General features: G+C 45.2%; 2 protein-coding genes across 2 annotated transcripts; one reads left to right on the top strand and one right to left on the bottom strand.

Annotated features, from left to right (window-relative positions):
* The first annotated feature begins 588 nt into the window (after positions 1-588).
* Positions 589-10,818, top strand: adora2b (adenosine A2b receptor). The gene is made up of 3 exons (XM_079737601.1): positions 589-685; positions 831-1,294; positions 8,014-10,818. Exons 2-3 carry the CDS (start codon positions 969-971, stop codon positions 8,777-8,779), a joined length of 1,092 nt encoding a protein of 363 aa, XP_079593727.1. The 5' UTR covers positions 589-685; positions 831-968; the 3' UTR covers positions 8,780-10,818.
* Positions 10,819-11,253: 435 nt separating this feature from the next.
* zswim7 (zinc finger, SWIM-type containing 7) lies at positions 11,254-23,509 on the bottom strand. Its single transcript, XM_079738713.1, has 5 exons — positions 23,403-23,509; positions 22,662-22,683; positions 21,519-21,621; positions 13,598-13,702; positions 11,254-11,389 (listed from the first exon to the last, which is right to left on the bottom strand). Exons 1-5 carry the CDS (start codon positions 23,476-23,478, stop codon positions 11,276-11,278), a joined length of 420 nt encoding a protein of 139 aa, XP_079594839.1. The 5' UTR covers positions 23,479-23,509; the 3' UTR covers positions 11,254-11,275.
* Between the last annotated feature and the right edge of the window lie 281 nt (positions 23,510-23,790).

Here is a 23,790-nt window from a genome sequence, read left to right as displayed (position 1 = left end):
CTGTTTTCAGCAGACCCATGAGTCTCACCCGCTTTCCCCCGTGCCTGTTAAAACGGCCAGAGTAGTAAAACTTTTATGTGTTGGAACAAGGGGTGGAAAATTAAACACCATGTTTGCCACTTTACAAGGAATTCAACACTTTTTATTGTTAGCCTTTATGGTTACTTTTATTCTACTATATATATATATATATATATATATATATATATATATATATATATATATATTCAGAGAGAGAGAGATTTTTTATCTACTAACGCGGCGGGGTAACAACATATCCAAAGTCTCATGTGAATTCGTCTATTCTATAGCTTGTGGCGAGAAGTATCTTAAAATGATAGCTTCCATATGGAACCGAGTGCCTACTGATTCAAACAGCCTAGTCGTTAAAAAAATAATAATTACAAAGGACCCAATTTGACCTCATCTACCGTGCGTAATTACGCATTTGGAAACGGTGAGAGACCGCGAAAATGGTCCCTCTTCTCTCACCTCATAAGTGAGGAGATGGTTGGGCTGGGGGCGTGGCCACTCCGCGTAATTGTTTGGTTTTCTTCACTTGACAACTCGTGCTAGGGGAAGTTCAGCTACAGACTCCATGCGCGACGGACGCAACCCGACGAGCAGCTGACGAGACGAGACCAATGAGTTATGTGGATGTAGAAAATTGTCCAAGTCAATTAAGGTCAGCGACAACATGCTTTATATTATTTTTGTGAATTCTGCATTTCAAAATAAGTCAATCTTATGAGGATCGTGGCAAAATCATTATTTCGTAGTTAAGAAATAGGTATGATTTATGACTTACTTGATCCTGTGTTTTTCTGCAGATGGCTGTTTTCGAGACGCATGCTGGTGGAATATATCTGGATTACACCCTGCAGACTTCTCTCTTGATCTAGGTCCTCCGTGCTCATGCTTCTCTTTCGCCCTTTGCCAAGCCATAGACCTGTTACACACTTGCTGAGATGAGTACAGCGTACCCATACATTGTCATTGAAATAATAATCGCTATATTGTCTGTAGCAGGCAACATATTGGTGTGCTGGGCTGTCGCGATCAACACCACTTTGAAAAACGCCACGAACTACTTTCTGGTGTCCCTGGCTGTAGCAGACATCCTGGTGGGCTGCCTCGCCATCCCCTTCGCCATAACCATCAGCATCGGCATCAAATTGGACTTTTACGGATGTCTTTTCCTCGCGTGTTTTGTGTTAGTTTTGACCCAAAGCTCAATATTCAGCCTACTTGCGATTGCCATTGATCGATATTTGGCCGTCAAAATTTCTCTTCGGTGAGTATTTCTTTTATTACTCTCCATTATATGCCTTTATGTGTATGGTTCTGACTTTAATCCGTTTTGTTAACCAATAGCTGTAAAAAAATTAAAAAAAAACACCGGTTGAATGATGGACATCGTCAGGCAACACCCAGTGGAGCGCTTATTAGCGCGCCTATAGTCCAACAAAACCTTGCCTTGGGGTCCGCAGATCCCCGTTTTAAACACATTTGTTCCGTTGGATAATTCACAAAATTTGAATAGGATCAGCCTGGGAAAGACCATGATCAGCCCTAGGCTCATGATGCTTTCATTTATTGGCGGACTATTTTTACATTTTTACTAAGTTTACATATTTTTCGGGTGGTTAAACTTCATGATAACAATGGAAGATCATATCGCAGAGCTACTGTGTGTGTGTGTGTGTGTGTGTGTGTGTGTGTGTGTGTGTGCGTGTGCGTGTGCGTGTTTGTGCGTGTGTGTGTCAGTCAGAGAGCAGACTCACGTGTCGTGAGTGATTGCCACGAACGTTAATCACGTTGTTTAATGACATTATTTGCTCTTTAAATCGAAGATAAAATACATTCCTCACAAGTCCTAATCGTTATGGTGATGTATTGCTGGCCGAATATATTCATTTAGACATAGGCCTGTATAATATATATAATCTTTATTCAGTAGGGAAATAAAATGCATACTATTCGTTGTAGGCAAAGCGTTCTTAAACGCGTTCCTCAATGAATCAACAACTGAGCGATAACTCAGAAGAACAAGGCAGGCGAGCTTTTCATTCGTCACCGAGGGCATTAAACAACAGGATGGAGAGGTCTGTCACCGTCTCCTCCGCCACAGACAGTGGAAGTCACTAGATTAATACCTAACCACAGTTCGTCACCTCATCGATCACCAAAAAGATTCCGGCTCCAAAAAGATTCCCTCTGGTGACCCAGAGCTTGTTCACACATTGTAATTTCAACTTTTCAAACCAGCCAATAGAAACATCAGGGGTGGTCCATATCAGCTGGGAAAATAAGACCCTCTTATTATATCTCTCCTATCTTATCTTATTAATCATCTGGTGTCTCTGTGGTTATCACACAAAAGAAGATTCAATGGGCGTGGAGTTGGTGTGTTCTCCCCGTATTCACCCCGGTTTCCTCCAACACCACAACATCATGCGAGCTAAACCTCCTGCCCTGCCCATAAGCAAGGCAAGGCACTACACCTTGACTTGGTTCCCTGGTCCCAGCACAGGATTGGTCCAAATGTAGAGCATGATTTTCCATGAAACAGGGATTAATGAAGGCATATCACATATCTCATGTAGGCTTACCAAGTTAATTTTTGGCCATCTTTATTATTATGTAGTATTATGGCTAATTACTTCTAGAAAAGTTGTTATATGCAGCCCGGGCAGGCATGTCATTCAACAACTGAAGCTGATAGAGGTTGGGTATAATGGTGCCATTCAATAAACCCAACCTCTGACTTCTAGTGCGGTAGCTGTCTCCCGTGCTTGACTGTATCTTTTCTTTACGTAAACAAACTGAACCTCAAGAGCAGAGTCTACCTTCTACTCCGCAAACTTTTTACTGCCAGCGCCTGAGTCTGTTCTCTTTAGCAACGTGACATCTCAGTGTTTACCCCGACCCTGTACCCCGACTCTTACCCTACAGCATCTAATGTGCATGTGTAATGAGAACAATGTGTGTGACCAGCTCGTATTACAAACGCATGGCTAACCGTGTGCGTGTGCGTGTGTGTGTGTGTGTGTGTGTGTGTTCATGCATAAAACACACTCTATCCCCTAGAATGTGATGTTAATGTACAACAGGCTATCGTTCTTGTTCACATTGTATGGTTTTCACAGATGGTTAGAGTAGAAGTTAGCATTGTTCACACCACGACGAGGAGGGGATCTTCCACACACTTCTAGAGAACTAGCGACACCAGCATCATGTTTCTTGCACATTTACCAGAAACACATTGGAATTCTGTTGACGTTCACGCTAGACGTGACCACATTTAGCAAGGGTTTCCATCTGCAGATACATCATATCAACCACAACGCTGTCTGCCGGCGCCAACCCAGTTTCAGCCCGACAGTTTCACTTACATTGGTGCGCCTAACGCTTCAACGCTTTGACTTCTGTGGCGGGCGACCTCTCTTTCAGGATGAGTCGATGACATTTGGCACACAACGACAAGCTGGTTCTCGCTGGGGAAAGCGGAGACCTATAGAGGTTGCCCACGGGCGACCACAGGGGGTCGAGAGGTGAGGCTGTGGTGGGATCCCCCTTGCAGAGCTATCATCCCAGAAGTGTGTGTGTGAGAGTGTGGTCACTACAGCGGGTGTGCCCTGTCGGTCACGGCTTTCGTTTGAGCGTTTGAGCGGGATTGGAAAAAAGAGAGGCAGGTTAGTAAGGAGGACGAGGTGAGGAGGAGGCAGGGAAGGACTCAACCTTTTAAAAAACACAGCAATTCAAAACAGCCCAGCTGAATAATTGATCAAAGCATTTACCGATGACAGGTATGTGCTATAGGGGACGTGTGATTGGTTAGTTTGGTCATCTGCAATGCTTCACCTTGCTCGCTCACATTCAGCGTTTCTTCACCTCAGCGGCAACTTAAGAAACCGAGGAATGTGTAACATCTGGCACCAGCTTCTTTAGATCAGCCCATAGTGTTTGTTTTTAGTGGAAATGATCTTGAGCCTTGGTTTTACTTTGGGTGTATTCAGTACTTGGGGATTCACTGCTGAGACTTGGGGGGACTTTACCAAGTTCTGTCCACGTTCATTGGCTCATCGGTTGGGATTTATATGGAGCTCAGCCTGTTTCGGTTGAGAGAGTGCATTCTAAAAAGTTCAGCATCAGTACAGCTCATCCATAATGTTTGAGATAAACTTTACCTACATTAGGGACACAGTCATATTTTCAGCTTTTTTAATAGATTTGTGTTTGATGTAGATGGTTTAACAAAACAATTGATGTAATACTGTTCCATATCACAATCAGAAATTTCTTTGTGATGACAGATAACTGTAGTTTCAATGACAATGAAAAATAATAGTATAGTCAGTTCAAATGGTGTATGCTGGTGAGATTACATATCTATAAAAACATAAATGTTTTGGGTGTGGATGCTATCTCTGAACCCATCGTGGAGAGATTGTACACATATTGGATTATCTTTTCAATCTTCAAAAATGTCGCTGTCAGTTTAGGCTCTCAGTTTCTCAATCCAGGCGTTTTATCTGACAGCAGTCTCTGATAGAACAGACGTTTGCAGTTTCAGAACACTAAGGCAAAATGCCACAACAATGTATTTAGCATCCGCACAAAAGCAACCATGAATAGAAGAGCACACAAACTTCCTCTGTTGTGTGTGTGTGTGTGTGTGTGTGTGTGTGGTTGTGTTTGTTAGTGCGTTTGTGTGTGTGCATGGGTGTGTTATTATGTGTGTGTATAAGTGTGTGTTTGCCTGAGTTTGTGCTTGTGAACATTAAAGCTATGTAAAATGGTGGTCCTCCTAAGCGGATGCCTTGCGGCAGCAGCAGCAGCAGCGGTGGAGGTGGAGGTGGAGGTGGAGGTGGAGTAGGGGGTGGGGGTGATAGTGGGGGTGGTGGGATTGGAGCTGGGGGTGGGGGTGGGGGGGGTGATGTGTGGAGAATGGAGCGAGTGAAGACAGCACAACAAAGTTGGAGATGCCAGCGTGCTGCCGTCATGCCGGAACTAATCCCCAAAGCCGGGCTGGGGCCAGGGACCCCAGAGAGATAGGGCCCTGACCGTGGCACCGCCGGGGGGAGAGAGAGACATGGGGCTGGGGGGGAGAGGAAGAGAAACCGAGGTGAGAGAGGCAGAGAGAGAGAGAAAGGGGGGGGGGGGGGGGTAGGGAGAGAGAGACACAGAGAGAAACCGAGGGGGGGGGGGAGAGAGAGAGACAGAGGAGAAACCGAGGGGGGGAGAGAGAGAGAGAGAGACAGAGAGAGAGATGGGGGGGGGGAGGGAGAGAGAGACAGAGAGAGAGATAGGGGGGGGTAGAGAGAGAGACAGAGAGAATCCGAGGGGAGGGGGGGGGGAGAGAGACAGAGAGAGACAGAGAGAATCCGGGGGGGGGGGGAGAGACAGACAGAGACAGAGAGAAGCCGAGGGGAGGGGGGGGGAGAGAGACAGAGAGAAGCCGGGGGGGGGGGGAGAGACAGACAGAGACAGAGAGAAGCCGAGGGGAGGGGGGGGGAGAGAGACAGAGAGAGAGCGAGAGCGAGCAGGAGAGAGAGCGAGAGAGAAACCGAGGGGGGGAGAGAGAGACAGAGAGAGAGATGGGGGGGTAGAGAGAGAGACAGAGAGAAGCCGAGGGGGGGAGGAGAGCGAGAGACAGAGAGAAACCGAGGGGGGGAGAGAGAGAGAGACAAAGAGAGAAACCGAGGGGGGGAGAGAGAGAGAGATGGGGGTGGGGGGTAGAGAGAGAGACAGAGAGAAACCGAGGGGGGGAGAGACAGAGAGAAGCCAAGGGGGGGGAGGAGAGAGAGAGACAGAGAGAAGCCGAGGGGAGGGGGGGGAGAGAGACAGAGAGAGACAGAGAGAAGCCGAGGGGAGGGGGGGAGAGAGAGAGAGAAAGGGAGGGGGGGGGGGGTAGGGAGACAGAGAGACACAGAGAAACCGAGGGGGGGAGAGAGAGAGACAGAGAGAGAAACCGAGGGGGGGGGAGAGAGAGAGAGACAGAGAGAGAGATGGGGGGGGGGTAGAGAGAGAGACAGAGAGAAACCGAGGGGGGGGGAGAGACAGAGACAGACAGAGAGAAGCCGAGGGGGGGGAGGAGAGAGACAGAGAGAAGCCGGGGGGGGGGGGGGGGGGGGGGGGAGAGACAGAGAGAAACCGAGGGGGGGAAAGAGAGAGAGAGACAGAGAGAGAGATGGGGGGGTATAGAGAGAGACAGAGAGAGAGATGGGGGGGGTAGAGAGAGAGACAGAGAGAAACCGAGGGGGGGGAGAGACAGAGAGAGACAGAGAGAAGCCGAGGGGGGGAGGAGAGAGAGACAGAGAGAAGCCGGGGGGGGAGGGGAGAGACAGAGAGAGAGAGAAAGGGAGGGGGGGGTAGGGAGAGAGAGACACAGAGAGAAACCGAGGGAGGGGGGGAGAGAGAGAGACAGAGAGAGAGATGGGGGGGTAGAGAGAGAGACAGAGAGAAACCGAGAGGGGGGAGAGACAGAGAGAGACAGAGAGAAGCCGAGGGGAGGGGGGGGGGAGACAGAGAGAGCGAGCAGGAGAGAGAGCGAGAGAGAAACCGAGCAGGAGAGAGAGCGAGAGAGGCAAGCAACATAACGAGACAAGTTGAGAGAAACAAAAGAAGAGAGATAAAAAGTTAGCGAACACAAAGGACAGAGAGAAAAAATAACGGTGTACTGAGAGTGAGAATCCAAAACTGAAACCATAAGATGTATGGGTTTTATTGAATTCACCCCTCACAAAATGGTCACCCTGTAGCCTTCCAGCCACATAGCCCTTCAGCAGAGATGCGTGTACGCTCCAGAGGCCATTCTTATCCTCACCTCATGGCATGCCAAACCGCTGCGCATATAATATTTACAACACCTGTTGTACTCAAAGCCACTAATGAATGATTGACCATTGCAACCTTTATGTTGTGCGATTTGCATCAAACCACGGCCGGCACCACCAGAGATCAGACCTGGTTCATGATTAAGAACAGACTTCCCTACTAGTCATTTAACTGGCAAATTCTGTTTAGTAATTGTGTCGTGACAGCGACTGTTAAACAATCCATGGATGGAACTCTTCGTCTTCAAGCAGCTCAACCACTTCCTGCTAACAAAAAAAGTCCCAACATTTCAACCCTTACCTAACAAGGACACTGCACTGGCAGCCTGCCTGGGGGTGTGAACTGAAATGGGCTTTGCCATTTGCTAGCTTGAGCCCTGTCTGTGGATGATTCAGTAGCTGGGGGATGGGCCTGAGGTTTTGCTCTATCTGAGGGTGTTAATAAATCATCAGTGTGAGGCACAGACCGCAGAGACTTATTGTCTGATTTTGCCATCAGCCCTCAGGCTTCTCGTGCCCTAAGGGGATTTCCAATACCTATTCCCCCTTTGTTGATGCCCCTGGGTGCTCCGCGTAGGGTTCAAGGGCAGAAGGCTGAATAGCTCCAGAGGTGGACAAATGGGTCTTCACATTGCCCATACATTTTTAGAGGATAGCCATAGGCCCATGTTATGCACCACCGGTTTACCGATATACCATCACGCTACGAAGTCGCCACAATGCTAGAAAAGTCTGCATCAGCAACTTCAGCCACTTGATCATGTTGATCAGTCTGCCCACATATTTCACATCTAAGTCTGTGTGCCTGTAGTTTAAAATGTCAGCTGCTCAATGAAAATAAATATTGATTGTCTGTCTCAAATTTTAAAGGTGACATATTATGCCACCAGGTGTGAGTGTGATTAGCCTTTACAAGCCGTTTTGAAAATATGCCTCTTCTGACATCATAAGTGGGCGTGTCCAACTGGATGTGTGTTGGATAATTGAGCAACAACCCACTTGTGATGTCAGAAGAGGCATATTTTCAAAACGGCTTGTACCGGCCAATCACACTCACACCTGGTGGTGTAATATGTCACCTTTAAATAAAGCAGGACAGGCAGGATAAAACACATGACCTATTTTTTCACTTAGAATATCCTGAATGAGATGCTAACAAGACGTCCCTCTGCAGGTACAATGAGCTGATGACCGGGAAGCGTGCCAGGGTCATCATCGCCATCCTATGGATCCTGTCCTTCGTGATCGGCCTCATCCCCTTCCTGGAATGGAACAAGAAGAAGGAGTCCTGTAACTCTTCCCCCCCGGGCAACCATTCCGGGGCAGGCGCCCCCTCCGGTGGCGGCGGCGGCGGCGGCTTGCTGAGCAGCTGCGAGCTGGAGTGCCTCTTTGAGAGCGTGGTGGATATGCACTACATGGTCTACTTTAACTTCTTTGTGTGTGTGCTGCTGCCTTTGCTCATCATGCTGGGCATCTACCTGAAGATCTTCACCGTGGCCCGCAAGCAGATGCGCAAGATCGAGCTCAAGTGCGTGGGCAACGGCGACAGCCACCAGCACCACCGCACCCTGCTTCAGCGGGAGATCCGCGCGGCCAAGTCGCTCTCCATCATCATGGGGCTGTTTGCCCTGTGCTGGCTGCCCGTGCACGTGCTCAACTGCCTGAAACTGTTCTTCCCCAGTCTGAATCGCCCGCAAATGTTGATGTACGTGGCCATCCTCCTGTCGCACGCCAACTCGGCCGTCAACCCCGTCATCTACGCATACCGCATCCAGGACTTCCGGAACACCTTCCGGAAGATCCTGTCTCGTCACATCCTGTGTCGGAGGGAGGATCTCTATCGCAGCTCCAACGGTAACCACCGGCATAGGGACCAGGTGCAGAGCTCCGGGGCCCCAGCCGTGGAGGGGGGCCAACGGGACGGCTCCATCGTGTGTTGATTCTACTGTGGTTCAATCGTTTTGAGTTCAACTATCTGTGAGGTTGTTGGAAATGTTTACAGAACAAGACAGTGTGTGCTATGTGAAGGTTGAGTGGATTTTTTTGGATATGCCTTGAAATGTGGACACTAATTTATGCAGTGGCTTTCAAGTCGGCGAAGGAAGCTGTCTGCGAAATGTGTAGATTTTGTTTTGTGAAGGATTTAAATGTCTTTTTTTTTCCATGTTGAAGCTAACTGGATTTGCAGGGCTGTGAAAAAACAATGGGTCCAGAAGGATCTGCCACTTTGCGACGTTCTTAACTTCTAATCTTCCTGCTGTGTCCCATGTTTCCCACTGAAGATACAACACACTCCTCTAACATGGGCCGAGCCGATGAAGATGTCTTGCGTTGTGTTTTTACGTGCTCATATTTAGTTATTTATTTATTGAAGTGTCCTATTCTTGAGAATATCAAGGTTAAAACTGCAGCAGTCATAAAAGACGACTAGTACCGTGACTTGTAGCTACAGGCTGCTAACAGCTGTGGGTATGGTGTTTGTAGGCCAAGTTATCATTCAAGACTGCCGACAGCCGACCGTGAGGGATGACGAAGGAACAGGGTAGGAAGGATTTGAACACCTCTTATCCTGTGGGTTCAATTATGTCAAAAAAATACTTTTAATCAACAAACCTCAGGAAGTGGAAAACTGATTGTGCCATAAAGGATAACTATTTAATCCACTAACGAGATGCCAAAAGCCAGGTTTTTGGTCAGACTTTAGCAAACACCAGAATATCCAAAAACCGCAATACGTAATAGTAGTGTTACTCCATCCCGCCCAAAGCTCAAAACGACCGAGAGCACTTCTGATGTGTTCGCTATGAATGTCTCTCTGGGTTGCTGACACGCCTTAGCAACTATGTTGACAACCCAAACACACACATATATTGACGTTTTACAAATAAAGTCTCATAGGCTGTCATCCGGTCCACTGAGAAGCTTGCAACACATTGTAGTGGGAGTCATTTTGCCACCATCATCGTTTCAATAACAACAGTGAAGTTATCATTGAAACTGAAACAGAGCAGTCCCCCTTTCTCTCTGTCCCTCTATCAATCTCTCTCTCATACACACATCAGGGACAACATTGGTTACCTATTTGTGCAACAGGAAGAGTGCAACCTTTGTGCGATTGGCCCAAAAAGCGTGCCAACTGAAACAACTTCCTGAGTGAACTGGGTTATTGTAAAGGCCCAGTCTTTCCCTCCACTGGGTATTCAGGAAGGTGGGGGGGGCATACCGGGCCTTCATTTGTACCCGCAAATTATTTGAAATGGTTCAATGATTTTCTCTTTATTCCTGGAATGAAATAACAATTGTAAGAAAATTAACTAATTACTTTTACAAGAGGTCATGCGCTAGTTTGAACCCCACATGCCAATAATTGTAATAAAGGGATGCCATAGTGCAGGTTCACTTCGTAACCGGGCTTATCTTGGGCATCACTACTACCTTTTACATCTAAATGCCCTAAATGTAAAAGGTTTCAAAACATAGAAATCTTCAGTTTCCTCCAAGTGACCCATTTCTTGCTTCTTTGTTCTCGTTCTGGCGTTCTTTGTTGGTGACTCACAGGAGCTTCTGGATTTCTACAACTCGATTGCATCACTTCAAAACACCCCATTATCATAACCAAGGGCTAAAAACAACTAAGGTGTGTGTCGACATTCTGGTACATTCCAACAGAGTTGGCTAAACTGTGTCCGTGCAGTATCATGTCAGCATCTTCTGTAATATCCACTATAAAGAAACTACACCTTTCTAGCTATCGACGGGAGTGTGCTCTCTCTTCCAATCCCAAATTCCGACAGAGAGGAACAGGCTAATCAACACTAACATTCCTGCCTTTTGTGTCCATGTGTTGCCACTTCGTCATTCCTTGTCAGGAAGATCCACTGAGGTCCCGCGATGTTCTCTGAACAAAACTAAAACTGTAAAACAATACTGCTATTTAAAATATACAAGCTGTATGTAAGGTGAATTATTTTGTTAATAAAGGCGATGTTTATATTGTTCCACAGCATTCTTTATTGTTAAGGAAATGTACATGTATATATAAAAAGAAACAAGGTTACATTGAAATTGTTGTGCATTAACAAGGTACTTTAGCAAGTACAAAAGAAAAACATGTTATTTTCACAAGGAGCAGCTGGCTCGGGAGCCCTGTGAAATCAAACGTCCCAGCTGTTTATTTAACCAGAACCCGACGAGGAACTGTTCCAGAAAACCCATCTGGAGTCCTTCAGCGAGCAGGAACCTCCGATTAGCGCCCTGCTCCTAGGTGTCACCCAGGTGTGTGCGTTGGTGTGTGTCCCGATAACTCAGCATGGTGGGTTGCGGGGTTAGGGACACGGGGCTTAGCGGAGCAGGGGGGGGGGGGGGGGGGGGGGGGGGTTATCCAGAGTTTTCCAGTGCTTTGGAAATGGAATGAGGGTTCAGGTGGGGGGGGTGGGTCAGGAGGCAGCGGACCCCCCAGCCATAAGGGCGGTGATGTGGTTGTCAGAGACGCTCTCCTGCTGGGTCAGCCCCATGGCCTGGCTCAGGTAGACGCCCAGGAGGTGCTTGCACTGGGCGGGGCCAACAGATTGACAGACAGACAGTCAACAGACAGACAGACGGAAAGGGCTTAATTAAACACACAGTGGAGTCTCCATCTGTCCGAATCACGTGTTGATTATGAGCTTTATATTCTAATGTGTGTTGACTGGTTGGTGAGAAGGATACATTGTACGGCTGATGCCAGCCAGTCTAATATGCAAATGTGAAAGACGCGTGTATGCGGCCTATAGAGCGAGTGCTGTGTTGATCTACAGACACAGGGTTTCGGTAAATGTTTGGGATGATTGAGCGATTGCGACAGTGGTGGTCACAGTCAAATGAAGGCACCAATGGCGTTGGATGGTGAAAGGCAGTAGCTCAGGCATTGGAGGAGGTTGTCTGGCAACGAGGAAAGGTCGCCGCCAAAGAGGCCTAACCCTAAGCGCTATGTAAATGCGGTAAATTTACCGGTCTGGGTGAAATATGTTTTTAGAAGCGTGGTTGTGATCCCGTCAATGTGTGTGTATTAGCATGTTTACTCAAGTAACAGAGGGAGATTTAGTTCTTTGTGTTAGATGGCTTACCACCGTGCCCCCTTATGATTAACCAGCAATGCTTAAAAGGGGCGATATTATTTTTGCAACTAGGTGTGAGTGGGATAAGCCATTACAAGCCGTTTGGAAATCAGCCTTTGCTTTAGTGACGTCACAAGTGGTAGAGGGTCAACCTAGTCGTAGGGATGATGATGTATGATGGATAGATAAGCTAATTGTCTACAGCCCACTGGGTAGGCTGGTAGACTGATTTATCCAGCATGCATCTAGGTGGACACGCCCACTTGTGGACTGTGATGTCTCTAAAACACAGGAAAAGGCAGATTTCCAAATGGCTTGTAATTGCTTATCCCACTCACACCTGGGGGCATAATACCACCCCTTAAAGGGGACATATTATACCACCAGGCGTGAGCGTGATGAGCCTTACAAACCGTTTCGAAAATCTGTCCCATATGACATCACAAGTGGGCGTGTCCACCTGGATCTGTGCTGGATAGATGAGCAACGTTTACTTCAGTCCACTGGGTAGGCTGGTAGACTGATCCATCCAGCACAGATCCAGGTGGACACGCTCACTAGTGATGTCATATGGGGCAGATTTTCGAAACGGCTTGTAGGGCTACACCTGGTATGTCCCCTTTAAACTCCATTCCCATCTTTGGAAGTCCCCATTCAACCTGAACGTGCCCCCCTGCAAGTGACATAGCTTCAAATAGACCATTGTTGTTTTGATACACAGAACAGTGGGGCAAAGCAAGACGCTGCTCATCAAGTATATTGTAGAAGATTTATGCGTCGAAGAAATCTCTCTCTCTCTCTCTCTCTCTCTCTCTCTATATATATATATATACACACAAGCACGTGCCCTGCCGGAGCCGTGTGAATGTACTTCTCTGACCATCTCATGGTACTCGACGGTCGTTAAAAAATCTGCAGAAAATCGACACAGACCCACCCCGCTTGGGGGGGGGGGAGCGGGGCGCTAGGCTAAATTTAGCTCGCAGCGCATAGCATAGTCATAACCGAAGCCCAGGAATGCAATGCAGTGGGCTTTCTTTTATAACCCCTGTTGTTGTGGAGCAGTATTTGCCGGGGGCGCATGGCTGGTGCGCGGCCAGGAGCCACACATCAGCACCCCCTCGCTCGGGGGGTGCTGATGTGTAGCTCTTCCAGCCAGCATCCTCCCTCCCCGGGGGAGGGGGACCGGTCATCCCGACCGCCCGTGGTCGGGAGGGCGCGGCCGTGTTCGGGGAAGCACAGTCGTGTTTTTTCAGCTTTTGCCGTGGGCTGGAGACAACCTCGGACAGCCAGACAACAACAGCACTCGCACCGCACCGAGGTTCCTCCCGGGTCGACATGCCTTAGCACGCGTACCCTCCCTTTCCTAAGAAAAACCCACGACCCAACGCAGGCTTCCTCTGAAGTGAAGCTTAAAGACGTTAACTATAGCGTTGGGGCAGCTGTGTGTGTGTGATGGTTGGATCAATGCATAGAGCATGCATACAGCGTTGGGGCAGCTGTGTGTGTGTCTGTGTGTGTGTGTGTGTGTGTGTGTGTGTGTGTGTGTGTGTGTGTGTGTGTGTGTGTGTGTGTGTGTGTCTGTGTGTGTGTCTGTCTGGCTGTCTGTGTGTGTGTGTGTCTGTCTGTGTGTGTGTGTCGGTCTGTCCCATCAGAGCTCACCAGAAGGCCGTCGTTCCTGTGGAGCACCGCGTAGGCGAAGGCGGGGCATGGGCAGTAATGGCAGGAGGTGAAGCAGGTGTACCGCCGGCCCGAGCCGCCTGTCACCTGCGTGGGGTAAACAAACAGGCCGTCAGTGGTCTCTATCCAGGCCACTTCAACCCCCAACCACAGGGAGTCAGGCGTGTAGAAGCGCTGATTCATGCAAAGCACATTTAAATTGGGTGAATGCGCTCAAATTTAAAACTCAAATGCATGTGGCCATCCGGCCAAACGAATCCATTGGCCATCCGGCTTCTAGGGGTTATGAAAACAACCACCAGTTCCCTGCTCTTAAAAACCAATAGATAAGGGAGTGCTTGGATCCAAACACAATTTTTTATGACGCCCAGAGGTATAATCACAAACCCTCTCTGTGCATCTCCCCGGACCGTCTACCTCTCCGACGAGTCCCGACACACCCACCCCCCAGGTCCTCTCCTGATGGCCCTCCACCGCTGTCACCTGTCCCCAGACCGGCTGAAGGTGATGGGTTTGCCTCCCCGTCCTTCCCTGGGATAATTAACGACCTTGGACAGGCGGGATGCATTTTTTAAACAAGTCCAGCCGAGCGGGACTAATGAGCCCTCAGCTGACAGCATCCCGCCCGAGCAGGGGTCCCGTTCTTGGGGGGGGGGGGGGGGCAGCGGTGACGTGAGACACATGGGAGAGCATGTCAGAGGAGCGTCTCCGCACCGTGATGTAACTAATGCCTCCCTGTCCCTGCTCCATTATTCCCCGGGGGCCCCTCTACATCACCTTCGCCTGTAACCTTCCCAAGTAAAACATCTCATTTGTCCCGTGTGACGCTTCATCGTTAAATAAGTCACGAAGAGAACCCATTACACACGAAGCCTTCTTCGCCGTGCCACAAAGAAAGGGCGGTCTGAGATCGTGATCGCCAGTGGGAACAAGGCACAAGCCCTAGCACAGAGGTCCAAGCCAGGGACGCCGGCCAGCCTCAGAGCACTGGACGCATTGAGAACCAGCTCACATTTTCGGCTCCCCTTTATGTTCTGGATCTGGCATGGCAGAGTCACATGCCACATGCGGCGGCCTGTTTGGGATGCACTGGCACCAGCCGGCTGGTGCTTTGCTCCCCTCCCTGTGTGACCTGGACGAAACCCAACGACTGAGGGAGCGATCCACAGCGGGCACTATTAATCAAGTGGCCTTGCCCGGTCGCTGCAAAGTTGAAAACAAATGAATCAATAAATGGATGAATGGTATGTGTGACGACAGGGCCTCTCTGAGCGGGCCCAGGCATGGGCACGGTCCTCCGGTAGCCATGACTCTGGTTCTCAGGGGGGGGGGGAGGGGGGTTGACATAAAACAGCCAAGAACACCACGTGAGAAATATGAATTGACACGGGAAGTTGTACGCCGGATTACGCCTCCGTTGTTGATGGAAGCATGCATAAATATTTGATCCGACTTGTATGCAATTTGCTGAAGCAGGCTGTTTTCACAAAAGTTGTCCTAAACACGTTTCCAAACGGGTCCAATGTGAACTTCGATTTGCATTCCAACCCGTCCTCTGTCATCATAACAAGCGCACAACGCCGGATTCAGCTGGTCACTCTTATCAATGTTTTGCTCGTTTTTCTTTCAAACAAAAAACAAGGGGAAAATAGAGACTGTTGTTATTCATAAGAAGTCTTATCTTAATTTGTGACTCGGTTGTAACAGGAAGTGTGCCTGTACCCTTTGGTTAGCAAGATTTCCTTCTTGAGAAGAGGAGTAGGCTGAGAAGACGATGCGGCTCATTGTAATGTTAATATCAGAGGATAAATAATAGGTTCATCCGTTTAATATCTCTAACATACCACATTTTGACCCGACATCCTCATCATACTAACATGTTAATCATATATGAACTCGATTTGTACTATCATTTTGATTTATAGTCAAAATCAGCAAAAACAGCCCAGATTTAAATAAAATGGAAAAAAATCACTGGGAAAAACAACAAACTAATTGTCCTATATAAAACTACGAGCAGTAAAAAGCCACAGTCGTTCATCTTCTTCATGTATTCCTCTTTATGAAGTTTCACCAGAGAGCCCTGACCGCATGAGAAAGTGATGGCTCACAACACTGGGGCTGGTCCAAAGAAAACAGCAGAGACATATCAGCAGAGGAACCCAGGACCAGGTGCTGAGACAGGCCTAACACAACATGCAAAGGCAGAGCATACGGTGATTCCAGTAAGGCCCGGCCCTCTGACTCATCAGAAAGCCCCTGCTATTGATAAGATGAGGAACCCACAAAACTCCAGAAGAGTCAACTCTATCTGTACCCGAGTACAGCACGTACACATGATGTGCACCCACAGGCCACTCTATCTGGGAGCTACATTCTACACCGGTATAGCTACAGGTCACCAGCAGGATGGTTTGACATCTTTGGGAACCGTTGGGATACGGGCTTGTGATTGGATGAACCGTCTGTTTATCATGGGTGGTTTCTCATAGGACGCCGATTGGCCCGAACCACTTTGGTGCGTCCTCAATTGCAGCTTGATCTTGCAATCCAGCTGCCTCACAAGATAAAGGGATGGGTGTAGCAAAGGCATTTAAGTGCCTACTTCCTTCATACATTAATAATGATTACTAATATACAGGGTCCATCATCTACTATTCAAACTATTTTTCTGATCTGGTAGGCCAAAAGATACATTTCTAAAAGGTACATTTTGACCCAGGCTTATACGTGCAGAAAATGTACAACATGTTTTCACTTTGTCATTCACTTTATATAAAGAATAAAGATAACAATCGATCACAAAAATAACCAACGTTGGAAAGCCAGTCACCAGTGTGCTGACACATTTACAAGTTGTTATTCTAACTTCATAAACCACAGAGCATACAGTGGGGCAAAAAAGTATTTAGTCAGCCACCAATTGTGCAAGTTCTCCCACTTAAAAAGACGAGAGAGGCCTGTAATTCATCATAGGTAAACCTCAGGTATGAGAGACAAAATGAAAAAAAAAAATCCAGAAAATCACATTGTCTGATTCTTTAAGAATTTATTTGCAAATTATGGTGGAAAATAAGTATTTGGTCACCTACAAACCAGCAAGATTTCTGGCTGTCACAGACCTGTAACTTCTTCTTTAAGAGGCTCCTCTGTCCTCCACTTGTTACCCTGTATTAATGGCACCTGTTTGAACTCCTTATCAGTATAAAAGACACCTGTCCACAACCTCAAACAGTCACACTCCAAACTCCACTATGACCAAGACCAAAGAGCTGTCAAAGGACACCAGAAACACAATTGTAGACCTGCACCAGGCTGGGAAGTCTGAATCTGCAATAGGTAAGCAGCTTGGTGTGAAGAAATCAACTGTGGGAGCAATTATTAGGAAATGGAATACATACAAGACCACTGATAATCTCCCTCGATCTGGGGCTCCACGCAAGATCTCACCCTGTGGGGTCAAAATGATCACAAGAACGGTGAACAAAAATCCCAGAACCACACGGGGGGACCTAGTGAATGACCTCGAGCTGGGACCAAAGGCTTGGCCCAAAAACATCACTGCTCTAGAGGAGATCTGCATGGAGGAATGGGCCAAAATACCAGCAGCATTGTGTGAAAACCTTGTAAAGACTTACAGAAAACGTTTGACCTCTGTCATTGCCAACAAAGGGCATGTAACAAAGTATTGAGATGACCTTTTGTTATTGACCAAATACTTATTTTCCACCATAATTTGCAAATAAATTCTTTAAAAATCAGACAATGTGATTTTCTAGATTTTTTATTTTTATTTTGTCTCTCATAGCTGAGGTATACCAATGATGAAAATTACAGGCCTCTCTCATCTTTTTAAGTGGGAGAACTTGCACAATTGGTGGCTGACTAAATACTTTTTTGCCCCACTGTATGTTGGACAGGGCCCCAGTTAAAGCTACATTGCATATAAAACAACAGACACAACTGTGTCAACTGGGCAAACAGGCAGTGTTACAAAAAAAACACGTTTGACCACCTTAAGAGACCTACTGTACAGAGGCATCTTTCTGTTTTCAACTGATATTCTATATTCAAGAGAGGTCTGCTCAAAGACTACTTTAATTGCAGCCCCACCTGTGTAAGACCTCTCTCATGACTTACACAGCATCTTGTAATGTTTGGACTTAAAGCCATAAATGACAGGTCCAGAGATAAAGCGACCAATGATCTTGTTTCTGTGTCTGAATATGGTAATCTTCACATCTTTTTTTAGATTAAAAAAATAAAACACAAGTGACTAACACGAGAACCTTAATACCAGAAATAGAGGTAGAATGACATTTATCTGTCCTTATCTTGTTGAAAACCTCCATTCTGCTTGGTCGATTACGGCATTCTACCATCTATCATTTCTGAATAACTGTCCGCTGCCATAGATAACAGACCGTTGCTATGGATAAGAGTTAAATTTGCAGCATAACAATTTTCTAAATCAATCAAATTAATTGTTGAGCTATTGTGAGTCAAAGTAGGATAATGTACAGCGTCAATATTAGGAGATATTTGGGGTCTTGCTTCACCCTGTCTGGGTTTATCTCGGCATAATAACCTATTACTCATTACATTTTTCTTCATTAAAGAGGAATTCATAAGGACTTATTTAACTAAAGCGGCTATTAAATAGCAAAAAAAAAAGTCAAATGGGGAATCAGAGACAGAAGGAAGATAAATATTTGTGTCCTATGTATGCAATTGAATACTTCTTACTGTAACAACACAATCCGTATGAAAGACGTTTGTTACTAAACGTCACGTTTCAGAACAGCTGCCCATCATCACGGAAACAGATTCTTCATGTTCCTGTTTCTGCCTCTATATTTTCTAAAGAATCTGATCAAGAATGAAGATAAGGAACCCACAAAACCCCAGAGAGTTCTCTGTCAACCCTCTCTGTGCCTTGGTACTTGACGATACCACTGAGTACAGCAAGTACACATGATGTGCACCCACAGGCCACTCTATCTGGGAGCTACATTCTACACCGGTATAGCTACAGGTCACCAGCAGGATGGTTTGACATCTTTGGGAACCGTTGGGATATGGGCTTGTGATTGGATGAACCGTCTGTTTATCATGGGTAGTTTCTCATAGGACGCCGATTGGCCCGAACCACTAGAATAGCTGTCCGCTGCTATAGATAACAGACCGTTGCTATGGATAAGAGTTACATTTGTAGCATAACAATTTTCTAGATCAATCAAATTGATTGTTGAGATATTGTGAGTCAAAGTAGGATAATTTACACCGACAATATTGCGAAATATTTGGGGTCTTGCTTCACCCTGTCTAGATTTATCTCGCCATAATGACCGGCTCCCAGTAACTTATCAATTACTCATTACTAGATTACTCATTACTAAATGGGGAATCAGAGACAGAAGGACGATAAATATGTGTCACATGTATGCATTGATTCCTTCTTAGCGTTAGACAACAATTTACAGGAAAGATGTTGGTTTCTAAACGTTCCAGAACAGCTGCTCATCATCATGGAAATAGATTCATGTTCCTGTTTCTGCATTGCATGAACCGCATTCAACAAACTACATGTCTTCTTTTAACTTTTATTGTTGTTAGCTATTTGCCTAAGATTGAAGAAGCGGGCTTTTAACCAGAAAACCCTAAGAACTATGACCAAGAAGGTGGAAGGATCACAATGGGCAGGCAGCAACAGGGCAAACAGCCAGATTCACAGTCCCATTGGACGTAAGGGATTCATAATAGTTGCATAATTTAAATGTTAACTCAGTTTAAACAATCCAACAAACAAATACACAATAAACCAGAACATATTCAACATGACACTGTATCTTTTGGAAATGGGAACACAAACATCTTGAAATGGGCAAAGGCGGGTGCACTTCAGGGTTGACAAAAAAAATACAATCTTTAAATAAACTTTTATTGAATTAATTTCCCATAAATGCCGGTGGATCCCAAATACCATTTCAGCCTAGGGATATAAGGAACAATTAACAAAGGTATGACTGAACTGTATCCAAACCCAAAGGAGAGCTCAGGCACGAATGTAGGCTGATTATTTAGGGCTTTTATTGAGACGAAAATAAAAAGGAGGAAATGTGAGTCAGAATGACAATGAGTCACTGTGGACTGATACAGTGTCTATGAATGCCTAATGACCTTCAATTGAGACAAGTGAGGAATTGGAAAAAATAATTTCACTGGGCTTGAATATAACCATTCTGAGAAAAAGAAAATAAGAAGTTTTTCTTTCAGTATAAGTTTTCAGACAAAGGTCTATTTCAACATTCAGATAAGAGTTTACTTTTGCTTAAGATAACCACAGACATTGCCTCAGGCTAGTCTCGGTGGAGTAAGAAATGAAACGGTGATATGGTTGATATGATACTAACATCAACAACCCCATGCTATTAATTCTAGCAAGATATGCACTGTATTCGTCATTATCCAGTGCCTATCTCATGTATTTGGAATTCTGAACAGAACGACATACAATAGTGATAATCCTGCAGACACGTGAGATAGCAAATGCTAGCCTTAACTAGTTTATTAAATAACTAACCTCATTAGTATGTTATGTAGGAAAAAGGCACAAAATATGCATTTAAATAGTTATCAAACTACTTGAAGATATATGGTAAATGAGACTTGAATACTGGTAACATGGCCTTCATTTTAAAGGGGACATATCACACCACCAGGTGTGAGTGTGATTAGACATTACAAGCCGTTTTCAAAATGTGCAGCATTGTGACATCACAGGTGGGCGTGTCCATCTAGATGTGTGACGGATAAATGGACACGCCAACCTGTGATGTCACAATGCTGCACATTTTCAAACCTGCTTGTAATGGCTAATCACACTCACACCTGGTGGTATGATATGTCCCCTTTAAGATGATATTTTGATTTTTTTTTTTTAATATAATAATACAACTTAGGCACTGGGCATTAATATTTAACTATTTTGGATAAAAGGTGGCAGTAGGCCCCAGCGAGAATTGAACTCACGACCCCTGGTTTACAAGACCAGTGCTCTAACCTCTGAGCTATGGAGCCTTGATAGCCTAACCTGTTTGGACACACCTTAAACACATTGCAGTACAAAGAGGCCAACAGTGCATCACCAGCAGGAGGAGGAGTTATCAGTATGGTCACACCTAGTTCTGCATTTAATCTATGAGTTGACTGTACTGTAATTCATTTCTTATGAAGTACAGTAAAGTCAACTCATAGATACAGGAATCCTATCTTTGGGCTGCCTTGGTAGATCAATAAATCCGTTCAACTCTCCCTGACCCAATATAAGCTGAGAGTTGCAGAAACCAGTAGTGGAACAGATCTTTTACTGAAGCAAAAGTAGTAATACCTCTCTGTAGAAATACTCTGTTATAGGTAAAAGTCCTGCATCGAAAATGTTGCTTACATAAAAGTGCAAAAGTATGAGCATCAAATATTCTTAAAGTACCAAAAGTGAAAGAAGGCTTCTCCTTATGCAGAATGGCCTATTTCAAAATATAAATTATATTATTAAATACAAAGTTGGATTAATGTATCCTGGGCTTTATTTATACATTAATAAAGCTCTATTGAAATTATAATATGATTACATAATTGGTTATATTTTTTATTGTTATTCATAATCGTTTTGTTAATTGTTAATAAAGAGGTCAGACATAGTAGAGTAAAAAGTAGAATATTTGCTTGTGAGATGTATTGGAGTACAAGTATAAGATAGCAGACAAAAGAAGTACAAGAACCTCAGATTTCTACCCGAGTACAGAACTTAAGTAAATGTACTGAGCTATATTCCGGCAAAGACACAGAGACATACCGGGAAACCGGTGTATCATCTAACGTGGGACTAAAAAACAATGCAGACCTGGTACACTTTGCGTCCACTGGGTGAGGACAGACAGGTGACCGAGTGCTTGTCCACTAGGTCCAGAGCCTGCACCGCACAAGAGCCAAAGACAAACTTAAGCCTGAAAGAAAGCGGAGGAGAGCATTAGGAGAACATATTCACCTGGATATTTTACACTGCCACCCTAAAAGCTTGCTATGCAATTGAATGGCATTATGTACAATCATTATCTCTTGAATAAATAGTTATAATAAAATAATAATAAATAATAGAATAATAATAGAATAAATAGAGGCACAACGCAAACTTCAATAAATAAATCTGATTTGTTTATCAAGAATGTGCAGGATTGTCTTGGGGTAAGGGGGTTATTGTGGTCGCGCCACTTCAGTCTGCAGTCTACCTGTAGGCATCCTTGATCAAGTTGCCTCACTTAGATTTTTATCTACTAGCGCTGACTAATAGTGAATAATAAAGAAATTAAATTTAAAGCGGGTTTGTTGGATATGTTACCAAGTAATGTTACCAAGTAATCTAGTCATCTATGATAATAGGTCACAAACAAGACTGTAAAGTAAAACCAGTCAAGACTTATCTCGGACCACGTATCGGTTCCAAGGGAACAAATATGTGGTCTAGTGACTTAGTGAGGAGGAAGAAGTAAAAGTGGAAATGCCGATGTGAGAGCGACACTCAAGGTCATCCCTCAAACGAAAGTCATTCTGCCTCACAGACAGGAAGTGGTCATGTTGATGGAGCAATACTGTGCCTCCCTAGTCCCACAACCACGCAGGCAGTTCTGCAGGAAATGTCTTGACAAAAGGACAATAGCGTGGTGCACTGCCATTGCATTGTGTCTTTGGATTGTCACTGTGTCAACACTGAGCTGGTAAAAAAAGAATCAAATCATGCCGGTCAGCGAACAAGTCAGCCCATCCATGGACATGGACAAGGTTGTTGTTTTTTTAATCAATCTGGCATCCAGACCTCAGTGGTCTACCGTCCAAGCAAAAAAACTGATTAGTGCAAGTGCAAACTAAACACATTACTTGTGGGATAATGCATTACCAGAAGCCGTATTAACAACCCTAAGGCATGCGACTATACTTACACAAGTGCAGCTAAGAATACACACTCAGTACTGTAAGCTCTGATACTTACGCAATCAATAGGTCATCAGGTACTGCAAGGTAAAGACAAGACAGAAAAATAAAGTAAAATACCTTTGTTTAACGGTTCAGATACATCACATAAAAGTTATGGACAACAATGGCAGATTGTTTTTTCACAATTACTAAGGTTGAGACCAAAAGCATGCAGATCACCATTCTGGTAGTAATAGGATGTTTTATATTATACTCACAAAAAGTTGAGTCAGATTTTGTTGAGACCCAAGTCATTAATCATGGACATATCTACGTCAAATAACTGTCAATAAATAACTATAAGGACATAATTTTATTGTGGCAATTTATTCTAAGTCAAGATGTTATCTTATGTGAAAAACAACATCTGAATCCTTATCGAATATATGGCAATCATCTCATTTGGAGTTAAATTATCCAGTTGTAAGCCATGGTTCAAACTCCTCTACTGCAGCGGCCCCCACTGGTACACCTCAGACGCTTCACTGATCTTTCGTCACCAAAATAAACTACTGAAGTTATGGACATGACATTTACGTCGCAGTTCTCTGACCGTTGATAGGATTTTCAATTTATCTGAAGAATGAACGTTTTGGTTAGTGTGTAGCCTTTTAGCTTCGAGTTTGTAACGTTTAGTTTGAGGTTACCAAGACACCCTAACATCAACATGTTACGGTAAACGCTGCGTTACCAATATAACGTTACTAATAGGACGTATTAGTTAGCAATTTAAGACACTTAACAGTACTGTCCTTACTTTGTGACTTTTCTTCATATATTTTCTGAATGTCTTTGAATAACTGTTCAGCCACTGAAGGCAAAAAAGAGCGCATTGCTTACAGGAACTCTTCAGATTTACTTGCGGTATCTTGACCAATAGGCTGCTCGTATATTACGACGTTTCCTGTCTACGTTTTATTCCAAAGTAAAAGCCTAAGGCACGATCGAAATGTCATAATAAAGGTTTGGTCTTAAATTCAGGATATTGGTGTAAGGAATGGTGCAAACTTCTTTTTTTTTGCTTCGGCAGGCCTCGCATCCGGGCAACGGCATCATGTGCGTCCTCCATTAAAAAAGGGGGGGTAGTATAGCGTAGATATACTCAAACTAAGATAAATGAAGTTAATACTTTTGCCAATCATTTA

This window comes from Pollachius pollachius, assembly GCF_949987615.1.
Source record: "Pollachius pollachius genome assembly, chromosome: 6".
Lineage (NCBI taxonomy): Eukaryota > Metazoa > Chordata > Actinopteri > Gadiformes > Gadidae > Pollachius > Pollachius pollachius.
The sequence above is the reverse complement of the archived record's forward strand: the minus strand, read 5'-3'. Positions and strand labels throughout refer to the sequence as shown.